The sequence below is a fragment of the Solenopsis invicta genome, chromosome 2 (assembly GCF_016802725.1).
Source record: "Solenopsis invicta isolate M01_SB chromosome 2, UNIL_Sinv_3.0, whole genome shotgun sequence".
NCBI lineage: Eukaryota > Metazoa > Arthropoda > Insecta > Hymenoptera > Formicidae > Solenopsis > Solenopsis invicta.
This window is the reverse complement of record NC_052665.1, coordinates 16589344-16609959: the sequence shown is the minus strand read 5'-3', so window position 1 is coordinate 16609959 and position 20616 is coordinate 16589344. Positions and strand designations below refer to the sequence as shown.

General features: G+C 35.7%; 1 protein-coding gene across 8 annotated transcripts in view; it reads left to right on the top strand.

Moving 5' to 3' along the window:
- Positions 1-20616, top strand: part of LOC105197512 (guanine nucleotide-binding protein G(q) subunit alpha) — a 52149-nt gene that overhangs the window by 20131 nt on the left and 11402 nt on the right. For all 8 annotated transcript variants that reach the window (XR_005574186.1, XR_003268273.2, XR_005574185.1 and 5 more), the window contains exons 2-3: positions 18638-18822; positions 20209-20363. Coding sequence is in view for 4 of the 8 variants with exons in the window: in XM_026131215.2 (XP_025987000.1) it covers positions 18638-18822; positions 20209-20363 (340 nt within the window). In the remaining 4 variants the exon portion in view is untranslated. The remainder of the gene's footprint in view (positions 1-18637; positions 18823-20208; positions 20364-20616) is intronic.

Sequence of the window (20616 nt, the reverse complement as noted above, 5' to 3'; positions counted from 1 at the left end):
GCTATTGCACCCCAGGACTCATGTAAGAATACTTATGACACTTTGAACTATCGAAGTATCGATATTTTACCTTCGATATTAGCCAATGCACATTAGCCGTATCTATGCCTTTTTGGACACGTGCGTTTCACAGGAAGCTCTTCTCTCTCACACACGCGCACACATACGCATACACACACACACACACACACACACACTTTGTCTTTTTTGTTTCTTGTCTCGCTTCAAGATTCCGGCACTGATTCTATAAATAATCGCCACATATAATGTTACACACTGAATAAAAGCCGCCAAATTATTCCACGTGTACGTGGCGAACAATCGCCACGCTAACGATCAACAAATGAGGGACTGGATTCTATAAGAAGATAGACGCGGATTTCGCGGGATAAATATTGTCCATCCGGGTTAATTTTAGACATTTCTCGAATTTCGATTTTGACAATTGATATTCGTAGAGAATTTCATAACGGATCTTTTTTTGTGTTTAAACTGAAGTTGGCCCACTGGACAATACTTATCCCGCGAAATCCGCGCGCATTCTCTTATAGAATTCAGCCCTTCAAATATACGCGAGTTTCCTCTCCTATTCGCGGTTGGCGATAAACACAGATAAGCCGATAAAAAGCCCCATGAGCTCCTCGAGCTTCGTGAGCGGAGTTTAAAAATAGAGTTCATTGAATCGCTGAAACACCGTCGCTGATTGCGCAATCACGCGATTGCTGAAAACACGCGGTCGTTAATCGCTTTTATATAGACGGGATCGCGTAAACATCGAAACGCGTGCGTGACTCTGCGCGAAGTGTAACTCCACATTCTGTCGATATATTTCAACCCTGCATATTATATCCGAAAATATGTAAGAAGGATTGGCGAAAACTAAACGTGCAATATTATTATTATTTTTTTTTATATGGATATCGAAATCCTTTTTATACTTAACAGAAATTTTATTTTTTATACTCTAAAGAAATATGAAGCCATAATTTTCTTGCAGTTACTTAATAATTTTTTATTTGTTATTACATTTAATTTAATTTTGTTGAGAAATAAAGTCCCCTTTTCATTGGACAGATAAAGAATTCCATTAATATACTCTCTAAATTCTTTGGAATGGAATCCCACTCTAAAAGTGTGAAAATCTTGCCAGTCTTGATAAAGAGTGGCAGAATTTTCACACTTTTAGAGTGGAATTCCACTCTTTTAGATGAAATTTCACTCCAAAAATTTTAGAGAGTAGTTTTTTATCTTAAATCTCTGAAATATTTAATTTACGCAGAACATCATTTTTAAATAATATTTTGTAACTCGAAGACTATTAGCATTCTCACATTTTTGAAGCGACTGGTGGGAACAACTTCCAAATTTTACGAGATATTTATGTTTCTATTTTTCAGTTCTAGGACTGTATAATTCCAGATAAATTTGTTAGCAATTGGAAATATTTTGCGTTGGCTTTCGCAAGCGCGGAACAAAAACAAAAGCTACAATTTAGCATGAAAGAGAGAAAAAAAGTAGAATTGCTTTTTATATAGAAATATTTTCTGCACAACGAAAATAAATCTTATTTATGGATAAAAATTCCATAAATGCACAATACGTTCTATAATATCAAATCGACGACAGACGTAAACAACTCGCAACAATTTTTAACATGAAAGAAAGCGATGGACTGTGATTTATTGTTTTTTTGTGCGCAATTTTCCTGTTTATATGCACGTTTTGCCCCGTTATTATTATGGAAACAATTTTATTGCAATATATAATTCGATTTATCTATTCACAATTTATTTAAATCAAGTTTTTATACGATACAAATTAACAAAATACTTTTCTTTCCCTTTGTTTAAAATGACTGCTATTATCTTCGGAAATATTGACTTTTCCTTTGAACACCTCGCGTAACTTAAATACGGAAGGGTTGTATAACAACAAATCTACGATTTTTTAAAGATAAAATCTGAAATTGTCATGCGATATTACAACGCGGATACGGAAGCTGTTAAATTGACGTTTTCGTCGATCGTGTTCCGGTTTCCCCGTCGAAATTAATTTTAGCGCGGCCGCAGAAATATGATTTGAATTACCGTTTTCATCTGGGCGAACCAAACCAATTCAGTCAACGCGTTTCTTGGCATTTGTGAAACTTTATGCGATCCTCGTTCCGCATTAGAAACTTATTGAATTATAACTAATTGTAAGTTTACGAAGAATTTTATTCCAATTGTTATAAGAATATGTCATCAAAAGTAAGATCGATTATAAGACAGCACAGAAACATGGGATATTAAATACATTTCCTTTTCTTTGTGTTAAATATCTATTGGTTGATATGAACAGTAATGTTAATTGAAGTGAGATAATCCTTAAACGTCACGCTTCAGGAGTCAACCTCGAACATCGGGCTGGAATCCAACGATTTCAATCGCAAATCAATTATTCTCTCCAGATATCTCTCTTGTCATTGGGCAATAGGTCGTGAGAATTTCTTGAAAATCTTATAAGAATATCAGAGAATTAAAAAGCATCGTTTTAAAAATAATTAGCGAAAAATGTCACGGGAGTTTCACCGCATTTTCTAAAGGCTCGTGACGCATTATGCTTTAACGTGACGTTCTAGGGTTAATTGTAATTTACCCTTCCTTCGCAAGGGAGGGAAAGGATATATATCGGACTCGAGTCGCAGAAAAACTGGTCATTTTATCGATACCTCACCTTTACTTCGGACGCAACATTTTATTTCTCGGGAGCGTCCCTCTTTAATAACTAAAATTGCTTCCTACGTCAGCGGTGTTATATAGCCATTTATTTTTAATCGGTGCTCATTCAGTCGCACCTGAACAATGTACCTAACGGCGTTGGCATTCAATACGGGAAATAATGTCACGATTGTGCGCCAAAGGCCTCGCCGACAAGACTTTTACAGCCGCGCAACTTTTCACGTGCATTGTGTGCGTGCGTCGACGACAGACAGATATGATGTACTCCTGAAAGAAAGAGCGAGGGAGAGGGGAGCAGGGCATGAACACACCGGCGATTTATAAACAATTATTTCTATGGGAAGGCTGCACCGAATTGATCTCTCAATACCAGTGCATTCCCCTCACTGGGACTGTCGCGAGTACAAAACGTCGCTGTCGCGAACGAGAATCGCGGATATTACTTGAAATTAATTTTTCAGAGTGTCTGACGTGCGAGGTTTTACCCTGAAGGAAGGATTGTTTAGGAAAAAAAGTAGAATTTGCAAATTTATTTCTATTATGAGCATCGATCCACGTGAAAAACAGCTTGATTCGCTTCTTTCACATAAATTTTTATCTCTTGTCTTTACAATTTGATTAGCTTGCCATTTATTTTCTTTCATATATTAATTTCAAAGAAGAGAGGGGGGAGGGGGAAACAAACACTAGTAATAGAAGGTATCTAAATGGAATCTGTAATGGTAAACACGAGCGCAAGAGGATTAAACTGCAATTATTGTAGAATGTCTTTGAGCGTTGGGGACTTATAAGAGATCTAGCGTATATTTATAAAAACTTGATCAGTTAATTATTATTCGAGGGGAGTAGCGCGAGATCAGAGGACTGTAATTCCAGTAATTCGGTAGCGATGCTTAAGCGGTATTTAATTAAAGTGGAAAATATGTTAACGCGCGCGTTTCTAATGACTGGATCCTGTTATAACACGGAAGCGCAGGCTGATCACAAATCCAAGAGGTAAATCTAGTGGTATAAGCCGATTTAATTAGATGGTATTGAGTACAAAGTTCCTGATAATTTGCCACGTGGCACGCGCACGGAAGCTCCGACACAGAACCGCACACGGCGACGTCTCGAACGGAAGAGCGCCCGTTCTGAATGTGTAGCAGTTCGCACGCGCGAATATTAGCATTGCACTGTAAAAAGAGGTGAGCTGAAATGCGTTGTAACAACATGCATTGGGGCATGTTAAAGTGTCTCCACTTTTAACACACAAAACTAGCATGTTAAATTAACAAAATGTATTTTTTTAACACACGTAACTATACTTAAGTGTGTTAAAAGTGGAGACACTTTAACATGCCTTACTCTCTAAATTCTTTGGAGTAGAATCCCACTCTAAAAGTGTGAAAATCCTGCCAGTCTTGATAAAGAGTGGCAGGATTTTCACACTATTAGAGTGAAATTCCACTCCAAAAAATTTAGAGAGTAATGCTTATTGTTACAACACATTTCAACTCACTCTTTTTTACAATGATGGAGGTGCGATAGAGTATTCGCGCATTCGGCTTTTAATCCGACCGTCCGCGAATGACTGTATAGGCCTCAAATACCTTAAAAGGCATTCACAATATTTATTCTCAGATTTCTACGCAGAATTAATTCTATATGCATGAACAGGATCCAACGGGTCGAGAAATGCCGCTGAGCACCGTTTATCGGGGATCGCGCGCGAAATAAGTAATGAGTAGCAATAGTCGTGCGAAAAACAGAAGCATGCCTGCGAAGAGGGTGTCGCACGATGATGGGACATCCGAATCTCAATTGTGTGCTTTCGAAATCATTTTTGGACGAGAAGCCCAAACGCATGTCGGTTTCAATTTTGCGATGTGTACGCAGAATTACAGTTGTAACTTTTACGTATTGTTTCTTTGATCATTAAAGAGAGGGAGAGAGAGAAAGAGAGGAGGGGAGGGAGTATTAATCTTTTTTAAATAAAATTTAAAAAAGTAAAAAGTTTTTGCAAATTAAGCATCAGAAATGAAATTAATCCTTCGTACCGTGGATTTTTCAGGACAATTTTTCCAAACGATTTTTCGATCTTTAATCGGCTTCAAATTTGAATACATACAAAAACAATAAAACACGTTTTGGATCAGATAATCGTAAAATCGTATTCTTAAATATTAAAAGATCGTATCAGAATTTTTTCAGATTTTTTTGAGCTCACATCTCTTTAAAAAGCAATGTTCACTTAGCGACTCGCGATGTCTAACTAAGCAATAGTGAAGTTCAGCGGTGCCTGCGGAGAATTAAAAAAGAATGATGTAACATTTAAAAATAGCATTGTTAATTAAAGTTTTATGAGATGTCTATCAGACGCTACATTATTCGCGTGTTACTGCATAACATTTCATTTGTTATATTTTTCAATTAATTATCACTGTATGCTGACATGTCAATTATCGTAGCGCTGTTATTAGTGCAATAGTTTCCGTCTCATAAAGTGTAATTATTGTCGTATAATTGATGTGTTTTATTATATTTTGATGTGCGCTAGTTGCTGCCCGCGCATACGTGTATCTGCATGTGTGTATAGGCACGTAACGAAAATACTTTGAAGGATAGCTTGGACAGTATGTACATCTCTCGCTGCTTCCGTTCGCGCTAGATCGAGGATGTTTTCAATATTCTATTGCACACGATCCTAGTAAACGGAATAAACTTACGGAGCTCCGTTTAGAGGATGCCTCGTGTGATCATTGCTCTTAGGCTGAAGCTTAATTCTTCATTTCTCCGAGCTTTCTCGGATATAATTATGATTACGCTCGTGATGCATAAATTTACCTTCTTTTTCTCATTTGGCATTAATTTATTAATTATTATACAAATACGATTTGATTGCGTAGATTACATTCAAAGCCACGTTTAGAGTACTTTTAAGTAGTGATCATTGAGTCGTCCTGTTTATCATGCATTTTTACATACCTTTATTTTAAATCCAACACTGTAAAACAATTCAGTAAATTTACGTACAATAAATGTAAAAATTTCGCGATTAGTCCCGTAAATATAAAAAAATTATGTAGTTTTATAGAAATTATGTAATTCCGCAAATATGTATTACAGATTTGCTTTTATTGAGTAAATATATCTTATTTTATACGAAAAATTACATAACAGGATGCTTCAAATATCATATATAATTATCTAAATTTTTGTAACGTAATATTCCGTAATATTCCGTACATTGTACAATATAATGCGATCAGTGCTCATCATGCATGCGTGAAAACTCTGTCCCGCCTATACTGTAAAAGAATTTTCTCCAAATTATCCATTATAATATGTGTAAAGTTACTAAATAGTTGTACATTTCCACGCTTTTGTAATTTGTAATTAACCAGATTGCAAAAGTAAATTTACATGTATGGAAAGTTATAGAAATGATAAAGGTCAATGATGAATGGTCAATACGTTTTACAGTTGTATTACATATTATACATTCAAATATTGTCTCTCTATCACATATGTTTTAAACAATAGAATGACCACTTACTGCGCTCGCACATAGTGATACTAGGTGGGCAGAGTTTTCACGCATGCACAGGAACGTTAATTGCATTATATTTCGCAGCGGCATATATGGAATATTATTGTGTTACGGAATGTTACAAAAATTTAGATAATTACGTATAATATTTAAATATATCCTGTTATAATTTGCCGTATAAAAAAAAGATATATTTATTCAATAAAGCAAATCTACATATTATAGAAATTTGTTAATCTAAGCATTAAAATCGACAATTTAGGCGTACGCTTACAGATTAATTTTCATTAAAATGTCGAGTTTATGATAATCACTACTCTGCTTTATTGCTAGGTATAGCGTGGTATCAAGCAGCTAAATATCAAAACGGTTAGATATTTAGAGGCCACGCCTCTACGACTAACAATCAAACACGCGAAAACATTCTGATATACTTTAGTTGCTATACCTGATTCACGCCAAAATTCGTTTAAAGAGACAATATTTGAATGTATTGTTGCACTCGTAAGGCAGAGCACGCTCGCGCAAGAAAATCTGAACACGCGTAACGAAATGACACAACACTTTTTTTAAGAAACCAACTTTAATAATAGAACTACGGTACAGCAAAATGGCCAGCGTAACGAGTTAAATATCAAACCGACCGCTCCGCGTCCCGAAAACAGAACCGCGAGTCGAACCGGAACGCGCTTTTCTTGTCCGAAAAATCGATAAATCGATCTTCCTGCAGAACCAGCTGTTCTCAAACTCGGTCAGAAACGGGCACAACAGCATAATAAATTACAATAAATTGCATAAGTACGATTGCAAAACGTAACCTTATCATTTCTATAACTTTTCATACATGTTGTAAATTTACTTCTGCAATCGGCTTACTTATGCAATCGGCTTATTTCTGCAATCTGCTTACTACAAATTACAAAATTAATCTTACCCTTGTATATTGCAAATTTACAAATGCGTGGAAATTTACAACTATTTGATACATAATTTAATGCGTAAAAAATGCAAATGCGTAAAAAGTGACCACACATTTTATACATTTGGATTTGCAGTGTAAGACGTGCTACAAGCGCAGCACGACGTTCGAATAGGAATGTTCGAATCACACACGAGCAAGAAGCGGGAATTTAAATTTACGTTAATCACACGTGTGTTCCGTCACAATAACGTCGCGGAGAACCGCATGTAGACAAACCACATTTGCACGTGTTGATAATGCAGTCGCTGACAAATTTTCACGATTGAGTGAAATTATCAAATGTCGGAGAGCATCATCGGAATTATTGCTTAATTGCGGAAAGAGACCCTGATGTTTTTTTCAACCGGCGTTCATCAATAGCTGTTTCATCTTAGATTCTATTGTAGAAGTCAATAGTTCGATAGCTAAAAGTCAGTAAAAGTGTAACGAACGAATAGCATTATACATGTGAAAATTTAGAACAAAGTTTTTTCCTAGCCAAACCAATGAATATTATCTGAAAATTTGTGAAAGCAATCCTGTTAGAAAAGTTAATTGCTCACCGATTGCTATTTGAAATTCTATCTAGATAACTTGCCGATGGATCGTGTGTAAGAGAAAAATGTATTCTGAGAAAAAAAAAGTTAATTTGATTAAATTTTTTTCAACTCGATTAAATTTGACTTAAATACATAAAATACTTGAACTTCAGTTTAAGCATTTATATATTTAACTTAACTACATATACATATATTTAACTTAAATATACATAAATACTTGTACTGAAGAGATTCAATCAAATTGATTCATTTAGTCAAATTAACAACTTTTTTCAGTGTAAAACGAGGAAATAGCACTGCTATCGTTGGAAAATTTGAAGACAAGTTTTTCTCAGCTACATCGACGAAAATATATTAAAATCTAAAAATTTGTCAGAAGGAATAATTATTCTCTAAACTTTTATCTTTCTTTTACTTACATCCGTTTCACACGATCCGCTTTTTCGGTTAATATTTGAAAACAACTGGTGAGATTGTTCGCGTATTAAAATATTAAATTCAATCCGACTGCATTAAATTTTCCGAGTTCCCGAAAAAAAATGTATTAGCGTAATGTCTGAGCCTTTCACTCCGCGACAGTCGAGCTCTGTAACAATTCTATTTTATATTGCATCGATGACGTTTGTCAAACGAATCAGAAATCTTGTAATCTTCGATAAATACGTTCGGATTTTTTTCCATTTCTTTTTTTTTTTTTTTGAAAAATTGTTAATAATTTTTTAATTGCTTGTAATAATGTACATACAATGTCGGGTATCATTAGCGTGGCGCAGAATACCGCTGTCGAGGCTAATGAAGTCCGGGCTATCATAGCACGTATAACATTTTACATGGATTGTGTAAATACTTAGCGATTTGCATATTTCGCATTTACGAACAGAATAATTCAATCGACATTCACCGATATCGGGGACCGCGAGTGTATTTGCAAGTTCGATCGATACGTTTAAAATATCAACGCGTGAGCGACTCGACATCAAAATTGCCTGCCTTTTATACACGGGGTGCATTTGTCGCTCGAAGTATGCAACATGGGGAAATAATATTTCGTAATATTATTCAATTTATTCCGGTTGTTAATTTTTCGCTGCATATTTATTATTCTTTTATTTGTGCAATAAAAACAATTGCGAGAAAGGGCAACGCGCTTTGTTTTACGCAATGTTTAAAATAATTATTTCCAAATAACGTTTTTCCCGTTTAGTTAATTGCGTAAAATAAAATAAGAAATAAGTTTTTAATAAAAATGTCTCGTATGATGTAATGCAAAAGGAAACATCTGTAGTGTTTTAGAATTATAAATTACATCGGCTCGTAATCGCAGAAATCTTACGTTACATGGAATAAACACAAAGGAGAATATCTCACGATTTGAGGAAATTTGTACTAAACGCTATTTTCGGAGAAAATCCATTCTCGGTGTGCCTTGAATTATCTCTAGAGGAAAATTTCACAAGTTCTATATTTCATCACGATATTACGAGTATCGCATGACGATTAAATAAAAGATTTTCATACTTGCATTTTTCTCAACATTTAAATTTACTTTTTATAATATTTCGTGTATATACATATCTATCATATTAATTTTTTATTATACTTCTTCTGACATGTATACTGATAATTATAAAAGTAGCCTTACATATCTTGAGATAATTAGAATTAGAATTGTCTGTGTATGAAAACAATTTTTTTTTATTATAATTTGCTAAAATGTATTGAAAATATTTGTCTTTATCATATTAATCTCTTTTCTAAATAAGATTTTACACACATGAAACTCTTACGTAAAACAAGATAAACTTAATTTTCCTCGTTCGTGTGACTAAGCATTTTTATTTCATAATTATTCTTGAGAAAAGTTATTTCTATTCAATTATTAGAAACAATAGTATTATAACATGTAAGTAATTTCTTGGAAATGCAACTAGTGGATTCTACCCACGTTTTTCGTACGACTCTCATGACATTTTTAGTGGTCCCGCGTGTCCAGCATTATTTCTACAACCCATTCAGACGTTTCCTGTCTCCGGGTACGAGAGCGCAACATGCGAATCGGTGTGAGTGCCGCCTAAAGGTGCCGGCAAAGGGTGGCGCGCAAATATCGGGGCGCGGTGGTGCTGCGGCCTGGGAGGCGAAAGAGCCCTGCTCTGCCTTCTCTCTCCTTCTAACCAGCACTCACTATCTATCTTCCTCTCTCTCCCACTCGCCCTATCTCTCCACGTCGGCATCTATCGACCCACCCCCGGCGACGGCGGAGCTTCCACCGCCCCGGAAAGCTTCCGCGCTTGGCGCGTACACGTCCGTCGATTCGGGCTTTTCCCTTCGCCCGCCGACGTCAAAGAAGAAGGGTGTCGATCGTGTCGTCGTGCCTTCTCGCAGGGCGGAACGATGCGTCGTCCTCTTCGCGCGAGGGTCGTCGTGAAATCCGCCGGAAGAATAACTTAACTGGAATTAAAATAATCAAATAGTCGCGTTACTTAAATTAATCGAACACATAGGTCTTCCGGCTGAGAATGTTCGAGTTAATTTGAAATGTTATCAATTTTCAATAAACTTGTCGATATCGAGCAAAAATATCGAATATGAATGTATCATTAATTAAAAAACTATAAAAAATCATCCTGAATAGCCATTATATCGAATATATATATCGAATAGTGAATAGTTAAAAAGAAACTATCACTTATAATAAAATTATTCTATCTTTTACTTTTATATCTTGTAACATTATATATCTTGTAGCGTAATTTCCTATCTCGATTTCAAATATTCTCATCCGTTGCTTATCTTAATTTCTTTGCGTTTTGTCGTCGTTTTGTATCTCTTATTTTTTATATACCTTGTATATTTTTGGGTGGGCCTTGAAGCAGCAATAATGCAGGCGCTTTACCTCTTATGTATTTGCGTAACTGTTAACATTCCCGTTGTACGGCGTATTATAACAGTTATATTTCGTAATACATAATAAATTAAATTAAAATTGTAAATTTTTTAATACACAATTCTGTAACTGAATAAAATAATGTTTCACAGTAATATAATATATCTACCACGGTTTGAACACGGCTATTAATTTAAAAAATATCTATTCGATTTTCATTCAATTTCGATTCTATTCAAGATTTTTTATTCGATATTTCCGTATTAATCTAGAGAAATATCGAATGGCGATAAATATATCTAATTGAAAGTGTCTATATAACTTTATACTTTATATTAGAATTAGAATTTGTCAGTGTAACATATAAATGTAATATCAAACGTGCAATTCGGAAAAATTAAGTTAAAGTACGTTATCCTTTGTTAATAATTAGCAGTCTAAATAACATACTTTTATTTATACATATAAAAAGAGAGTGTAAATTTAAATGACAATTCTGTACAATTTATCTAATCTTGTACTCGTAATTTGAATGAAGAATATTCGAATAGTTAAATCTTTTAAAGTCGAATCGCAGAAACATTTGGCTATTCGAGCATCTAAATATACGAAACTGATTTACATTTGATATAGATATATTTCCCAGATTTAGCTCAAGCATCCACAGTGTTCTCTACGCATGGCACACAGTTACAAGAATTTGTCTTATTTCATACGCGCGACATAGCTCCGCGTTACATATGTCGCAGTTTTCGCATTTCAGTACAATATTATTTTGAAAGGAAATAAGAAAGAAATCATGCGCGAGTCGCGGAATTAATTTCAATCGATTTGTTTTCTCATCTCCGCATATTTCTGATCAGTCGTGTCCTTGGATCGTCCAAGATGCCTCTCAGATCGACACATACCGGTCGAACTTGTCGAGCAAGGAGAATGGATACTTCGGTATACCACAATCATTTGCTGGCAACCTGTTTTTGGGAACGCGAAACAGCGAAGATATGAAAGGAAACTTGTTATTTTAAATTAATCATTAAACTTGCATACCATGTCTCCTCGATTCTCGCATTTGTACATTTTTTTCCCGTACGTGGCATAATTTGCATTTCCAATTCGTCGGTTTTTAATTTTTTTTCTAGACATAGACGAATTGGAAATGCAAATTACGCTACGTGCGGGAAAAGAATGCACAAATGCGAGAATCGAGAAAATATGATATTTACCATTCCTTTTTACATCAATCCGCAAAGATCTATCACGTTGGAGGGACCTTAGGAAGATTAAAATTTTACATTCTACAATATCAAAGATTGCAAGAAAAAGAAATTTTTTTAATATATTTATATTGTGTGTCTCTATGCGAATCTTAAAAGGGACATTAGCGTTTTAAAATGTTGACTACTGAGATTAGTACCGGCTCGAATTATTAGAATTTTAATCGCGTCAAGCGATTTTTAAGTGCGCAGACGCCAGAGAAATGAATTCGCGATGTGTCTGTACTGCCAGTCAAATCGGAGTTTCGATAAGCGAAGTCAGCATACTCTTCCACGAAAGGAAAATAATTTCACAGAAGGAGGGGAATCGAGCTCCTCCTCCCTTTTCTCTTTCCCGGTTAAACGAGAGTTCTAGCTTTAGTTACGTCGTCGAAGGAATACCGGAAGAGAGCTTGGCTTGTGTGTGCACGTCTCGCCCACAACGACGTTTCTCGTTCATTCATTAACCCGCAGTTCCTTCGCTTTTCCTCGCTTTTCCTCAAGTGCATTCAAGTGTCGATCTCGATCGGGATCTCGCGAAATCGTTGCCAACGTCATTCGATGTCTCCGTACAACCAGAGAAATCTCGTCGCGAACTGATATTATAAGAATACTCCGTTTAAGTACGACACTGTATATGTAGAAGCATGAGTGATTTGCCCTGTTGGCGCTGCATATATTATATAAGTAGATAGCATATCGAGCGTGCTCCGAGTACGTCTTTAGATTGTTAGCGATATAATTGATTGTAATGAGCGACACGTGCGCGTTCATGTGCGCGGGCTACTGTGATAAGAGAGATAGTTGAGACGCGAACAGAAGAATGTTACGTTAGAAGCCGTTTGACCCTCTTACCACGTAGTTGTATCCTGCCCTTTTCCTCAAGATAATTATAGTGTGTGAACTCCATTGAAGCTCAGTACGCATTTAATTCCTTCCCGACTTTCCTGACACTACTCCAGATACGTTTGACTCCAAGTTACTCCACGGCTGAAGCGTGACGTATCGCTTGCTCAGATTATGTTCTTGCGATCAAGCAGTTATAGTGTAACGAGAGTCTCACGTTCGCGGTCTCCGATTAGTTAAAAGAAACGCCTTCTCAATATTAAGTCGTTTGTACTTGCAAAGACACGTTGCTTGACATTAAAATCTAGTAGAATTGAAAACAAAAAAGTTACGGACGATCGCATATGTCGATTTTGTATTTTCGAAGTGAGAAAAATTTTTCAAGAGTTCTGGAAGTTCTGTGTTGAGTGTTCTGAATAGTCGCCGCGAGAATTCTAGCAAAAATCTTTATGAGAAAATTACGTAAAACTGATATTTTTCAAGTCTCGACTTTTTTTTTTACGTTTGAGAATTCAATTTCAATTTTTTTTTTTTATTTCTTCGGACAGAACTATTTCTAAAATATATCGAGAACTCTAGAACTCGTCGAAAGGAATCGTATACGCTATTCAGAACTATTCGGTGCTAGTGTTGGGTGTGAAGTTAGCACTCCTATTTTTCAAAATTTACAATCTTTGTTATAACAAGCAGAGCTATTTGTAAAAATTATCAAGAACTCTTCTTTTTTTTTTGTGAATAATCCACAACTTTTAACAAAATTATGATTTTGTACCATAGGGATGCCAACTTTACACGTCCCAAAATTTCAGTTTTGTCGCTATCAACTTTTTACACATTTTTTTTACATTGTTGAGACACTATGGGGTTTCCTTGTTCCGCTGGTCCGTTAGCTGATGGTAATTTCATTCATTTATAACATGAAAACAACTGTATAAATGAAAATCAGCTTTGTCGGAATCAGTTGCCAATTTGTGTCATCGTCTCTCGGACTGTATCGCCGATCAATGTCAACGATGATTATACCTTGGTGATTGTATCGCGCGCTAATTTTCTCGCGAGCCACGCTCAGTTATTATATTAATACAGCAGTACAGTTGATGAAGATATGCACAGTTAATTAAACTAGGTAATTCCCTGTCGGTCGCTTTTCCAGAAAATTGACCAGAAAGTCATAGACTTTCTTTATTAGACACTTGATATTTTTACTTTTAGTAATAATCAATAATCAAAATAATAACCGATCGCACACTTTTGAGAAATTTTATTTCTATTTGTATATATTTACTTTTGTGTTGCATATTTTTTATAGCGTTCTCACATTAAAGTAACACTCAAGTGTATTTAGGCAAATATAAAAAAAAATCGATTAATTCTGTCAACTGTTTTACATACTCCACCTCTCGGATAGTTGGGGGATCCAGGTTCAAACCCTGGTCGAGATAATATTTTTCGCAACAAATTTTTTACTTTGGAGGTGGGGGGATTATAGAAATGCAAGTTAGCATCAGCACTATTAAATTAATTTTCATTTTAATTATGTTTTATTTTCAAGAACTGTGTTTGAATCCGAAAATAACGGCGCGCAGTTTAAAATGAATAGAAACATATAACAAATTATTTTAGTGCGAAAATCTTGCTATGACCGACCCGATTTTATATTAAATTTGCCGTATACAATTCGCGGTCTGGTATCGATATGATTTACGGAGTTATTTTCACTTTTCGTAAACACGTCGATTGTTACTTTCATCCTGGGGCCTGTGGACGATAATAACACCCGATAAGGATGAGAGTAACGATTCTTATTTTCGAGAAATTAAAATAAAAATGTTTCTCGTACAAAGTAAAGTAAATGATATAATAAAAATTATGACAACAAAAACAATCATTGTTGTATTATTTGAAAAACTTAACTTAAAAAAAGAACTTAAATTTTTGCTACACAAAATCACTAGATACAGCTTTGTACTTTTACAAACAGGTAATCTAAGAACTACGCAAGACTTTTCGAAATCTATTATAAGAACTTATAAATGCATATTACAAAAACTTATAAGAACTATTATAAGAACTTATAATTTCATATTGATAAGTTTTTATAATAGATGAATGCATCGGCAAATCACGATATATACACTTTAAGTAGGCACAAATACAAAAAAAAAAGCCAAGACAAGGAATATGTACTAGTGCATACATATCATTTTCTCTCCCTGTATACGGCAGTGATGTGATTGTTCTTCGACAATTAGTTGAGGAGGAAGGTAATAAAGGCGCGAATGACTGACTATACAATACAAAGCAATCAACACGTTTTATAAGCTAGCAGGAGGTTTGTTATTTTCATGGCAGTTATTTTTGTCCCCGGTCTCCCCTATCCTTTCTAATTTAATATTAGGTTGCCCTGTGAACATAAAGATCTCAATAATTTAATAATTTCTATACAGGAGAGAGATTGAACTCCTTGAAATACAAAGGTATTTACTGTTCAATAAAAGATTATGCAGAATAATTTCACATGAGATAATTGTGAAATTACTATTATGATAATACAGAATTATCTAGAATAACTGTCTCTCAATTGTCTTAACGCTGTATAATTTCCTCTTAACAAAGATCGCTTACACGAAAGTAGGCTAATCACAAATCCAGTGGTATAAGCCAATTTAATTAGATGATATTGAGTACAAAGTTCCTGATGATTTGCTACGTGGCACTCGCACGGAAGCTCCAACACAGGACCGGCGTCGCGTCGTGACGTCACTGCGACGTCTCGAACGAAAGATAGCGCCCGTTCTCAATGTGTAGCTTTCTATTTTTTTCTTTTTTTTTGGCACCGGCTTCCTTTCAGCGCGGTAGCGGGTTCGGAGATCATGCGGCTATGCACTTAATTACAAAAAATGAAATCAAGGTATTAAAGTGATAACGAATTGTGAGATTGGAATACGAAGCTCTAACGGTAGCCGATTTTGATGCAATCGGCGATTGCAAAAATATTTTCAGTAACGGACAAACACAGCCGTACGCTCAAAACGGATTCGTATCTCTTTTTATTCTTATTATTTACCCTGAATGCGTAGCAGTTCGCACGCGCGAATATTAGCATTGAGTGTAAGCGATAAATGGAGTATCCGCGCATTCGGTTTTCGATACGATCGTCCGCGAATGACCGTAATTTGTTTTGACGGTAGCGCAAGTTGATTGTCTGTCTTAAAGTAAATACACAATATACTTTCAGATTTCTACGCGAGTTTAATTCTACATGCGCGAACATCGCTTTATAAAAATTCTCTCTCAAAATAATATCGTAAATCTTCTTTTATACGACAAGTCCAATATTCAGAAAAACAATCGACAAATAAAGGAAGTATGATATGAAAAAAATCAGATACGATCTCTATATTATTAGGAACAGTAATAAAAAAATTTTTTTTTTAGTAAACTTATCGGGGTTGAAAGGATTAAGTGGGCCTTATTCGATCCAGTTATCTTATTTTCAAGATAAATTACAAGAAATTATAGAACAAAAGATAAAAACAATCTATTGTTTTAATTCTATTCTCACGCGGATTTCAATTAACGACTTTGAAATTTTTTTTACACGAAGCTGTTTTTTTTTTTTTTTTTTTTTTTATCACGGTGCAAAGAATTACTCGCAATCGAGCGGAGAGGAAAGGGGAGTATTCTGCGCGTTTTTTCGATTGATAACACACGGCCGTCTTTATTACCGATAAAAAGCGCACCGCGTGGCCTTTTTGCATCCTCGTTAAGGCGGAGAAAGGCGTGCTTGTGGGCGCGCGAAGCGTCTTTTCTTGGCGACGCGCATAAAAAGCTCTCTCCTTTGCGCCCAGTGTGTCCCTCGCCGTGCATGAAGATCGATTCACGTTACGCGCCCGAACATTATTACGCAGTCGGAAAGCAGCGAACGTTCCTCCTCCTATTGTACGACGAGGAATCGAGAATCGAGAGCGATTCCTTGAAGTGCCGATACCCGGAACGCGGCTGCTTCACTTCTCGATCGTTTAATTTTAAACGACAGATCTTTCGACGAAGCTGAAGAAAAGTTTCCAGGGAAGCTCTCGATCGAAGCTCATACATATTCTACGCTAAATGTATCGTTAATGAGGGAGTTTCGGAAATTTCGGAGATCAAAGATTTTAGTGTCGAAGAACAACGACGAGTTTAATTCATAATTAATGAGATCCACTTTAGCTACGATTTTTAGAATTATTGGCTTTCGCCTCATTCTCTTATATTGAATTACTTTAACTTTTAAAAAGAACTCGTTCAATTTTTAATGAACATTTGAGTGTTTTATTTTTACATTTTACCGTAGAATTTTCTTACAGATCTACACAGATAAACTCTAAGTTTCTTTTAATTGTGTTCGTAGCCTTTTCCATCAATAATTTTTGTATGTTTTGTAATTCAAAGAAAGAGTTAAACTTTCCTCCATACAGTCCATGCTTCATTTATCTATCTATTATGGTGCATCTCATGAGATATCTTATATTACTGCATATGTTTTGTCGAAGCAATTAAAAGGTCACATCATATCGCCTGATAGATATCCCGCGTAGTATCTTTAAAAATTATTAAGCTATCTATCGGTGTTCTATATTTTTTATAATTTATCTTGAATATAACCTGGGCTGAATAAAGCCCACTTAATTTATTTCATTTTTCCAAAAGTTCTAATAGAATTTTTAAAAACAAAATCTTAAAAAATAGAGTTTTTTCAACTTTTAAAAACTAATAGAGTCTTCAAAAGATGTGTTAAGTGAACCTTATTCAGCTGTTTCATGTGTAGAAGCCCGCAATCGTGATCTCTCGTAAAGTTTCAATTCGGAAAAAGGGTCGGAAATCTCGAATGACATTTTCGACGCAAGGCATTTATCGTTACTCCGTCGTTAGGAGAGAATATCTGCAAGGTTAAGAAAACCGCCGCGCGTCGCGCCGGCCGCGTTCATTCATGATTTCGTGAGGAAACGACGGTGGCGACGCGACACGCGCCACCTACACGCTCGCCACCGCTGTCACCACCACCACCACCACCACCACCACCACCACCACCAGCAACAGCATCAGAACCAGCATCACCACCGCCGCTGCAAGCAGCAACCCCCCTTTTCCCCTCCCCCTTTCGTCACTTACATCTGACCGGCATATTCGCCCCACTGTTCCGCAGAAGCGGACCAATCTTCGCGTGAATCGCGAGACGCGAAGCCGTGAACGTGTCGAGCTAATAATCGGCATCACGAGAATTTCTTTAATGCATTTGACATTTCTGTATATTTTATATACGGTAGAATTAAATTTTATGTATGTAAGTGCAACGCAAAGACTTTCTACTAATTTGCAACATTTCAGTTCGTGTTACTTAGCCCGGAAAAATCTTCGGAAATTTTGAAAAGAAAACAGTTTTTTTTTTTAAATAGATAATATCACACTTTTATTGGCCTCTACGTTAATAATTTTAGGCTTTCTTTCACATTTAAAAGCGCTAATAAATAATACATCAATAAAATTTATTGGTCATATTTTTCCGTATTTTTTCGGAAAAATTAAAGACACTAGTTACTCCAATTAATTTGGAACTAATCTGTATGTTGTCTTTTTATATTTTAATAGTTGCCTCTATCTTCTTTATTGATAATTTTCAGAACGACACTTTCATATCTTACAAGTCAAATAATTTACATGAATAATTCGCGAGCTATCTACTGATTTAATCACTAAAAAAATTGCTGTTTGTTATCTCGCATAAAAGGTTTATATTTGTTTGAAAATATTCGCACGGTATCACTGGCTAAGGGAGGGAAATCGTTACTTATTTACTTAATTCATCAGCGAGCTAATCGAAACCGAAACTTTGTCGCAGGAACTGGCGAGTCTGGCAAGTCCACCTTCATTAAGCAGATGAGGATTATCCACGGCTCCGGCTATTCGGACGAGGACAAGAGAGGATTTATCAAACTTGTGTACCAAAACATTTTTATGGCGATGCAGTCCATGATCCGGGCGATGGACCTCCTGAAAATCCAGTACGGCGATTCCTCGAATATAGTACGTATCACAACCCACCTGATTACTCATAGGTCTAAAGAAAGATCTTACGAATTTTACAGCAGCAAGGAATAGCATCGCAAAACACATTAAATTAATTCTATTTTGGAACACTCGGATTAAACTGTATTAAAACTGAATTAAACGGCAGTGTCCTGATAAAAGGGCACTTACATCTTTCATTATAGTTTTTGATTCCTTTAATTGCTAAATAATACATGATGGGATCATATGAATATACTTAGACTAAACTGCATCAATGATGGTATCTTAATAAAAGTATTACGCTTTTCGTTGTAATTTTTTATTTTTTTAATTAGTTTATTAAACATGTGATGGGATCATACGGCAGCAACTAATAACAGCATAAAATATGTTAAATTTATTTTTTTTTATGCATTTTGGAACAATATTTGATTTAAACTACATTAATCATCTTGATAAAAGTATTACATCTTTCATTATAATTTTCAATTCCTTTGATTAATTTATTAGACAATACGTTTTGGGATCATATGGCAGTAATGAATAATATCGCAAAATACGTGAAATAAATTTTTTGATGCATTTTATAGCATCATTCAGGCTAAACTGTATTAATGGTAGCGTCTTGATAAAAGTACCTTTCAATTTCTTTAGTTACTAAATAATACGCGGTGGAATGAACTGCATTCAGTGTTTTAATATAAGTATTACACCTTTCATTATAATTTTTAATTCCTTTAATTAGTTTGCTAAATAATACATGATGAGGTCATGTGGCAGCAATGAATATCAATGCAAAGTACGTTAAATTAATTTTTTGATGCATTTTGAAGCAATTCAGTTTAAACTGCATTAACGTCAGTGTCTTGATAAAAGTATTACACTTCTCGTTATAATTTTCGCTCTCTTTAATTACTTAGTTCATTAAATAATACATTATAGGAATTATTATTTATAATATGTGATATTTAACTTTGTGTTCTTGTGAATCAGAAGTATGCGCGTATGTTTCAATTTAGATATACCGAACTCTTTAATATCCATTTCCAGCAATGTAGATTAACTTTAATCTCGGTTTAGCTTACTCTTTACTTTTTCCTATAATTTTTAGCACTGTATAAAAAAGTAAGAGTAAGTTAAATCGAGATCACAAAGTTAATCTATGTTGATAAATCTGTTACTGCGACCGTACGCAGGTCAGGCTTCGCGTTAAAGGGTTAATTAAAGCGTCAATCGTGCTGCACGTCGGGTATCAGAAGGTTAACGATAACTTCGTATCGCGCACACTTGGTATCGCACATCCCGATACGTCAGACCGGATAGGCGGAAATCGTACGTTGCCGACGTTTCGCTTCGTCGCGTTTCCGTAAACTCAAACGTTTTTTTTTTCCTCTTTTCCAGGAAAAAGCGGAACTGGTGCGGAGTGTCGACTTCGAAACAGTGACGACGTTCGAGAGCCCGTACGTGGAGGCGATCAAGGATCTGTGGGCGGACGCGGGTATACAGGAGTGCTACGACCGTAGACGGGAATACCAGCTCACGGACTCCGCCAAGTAGTAAGTATTTCGACTGCCGGCTGCGCCGCGCCTCCTCGCGGGACTTTCTACGGGCGTACTGTCTCGTCCACGTGTCCCTTACGAGAGATTATCCTCTCGTTCCTCCGTCTGCAACATCCCAGACTTTTTAGGGGGAAAAAAAAAACGTAATACAGGATTATGCAGCCAGATTTTCTACACGTCGTCTCTCTTTCGTTGATTTGTTTTCACGAACTGGATACTTTCTTGAGAAAAGCATGTTAGTGACTTCTAC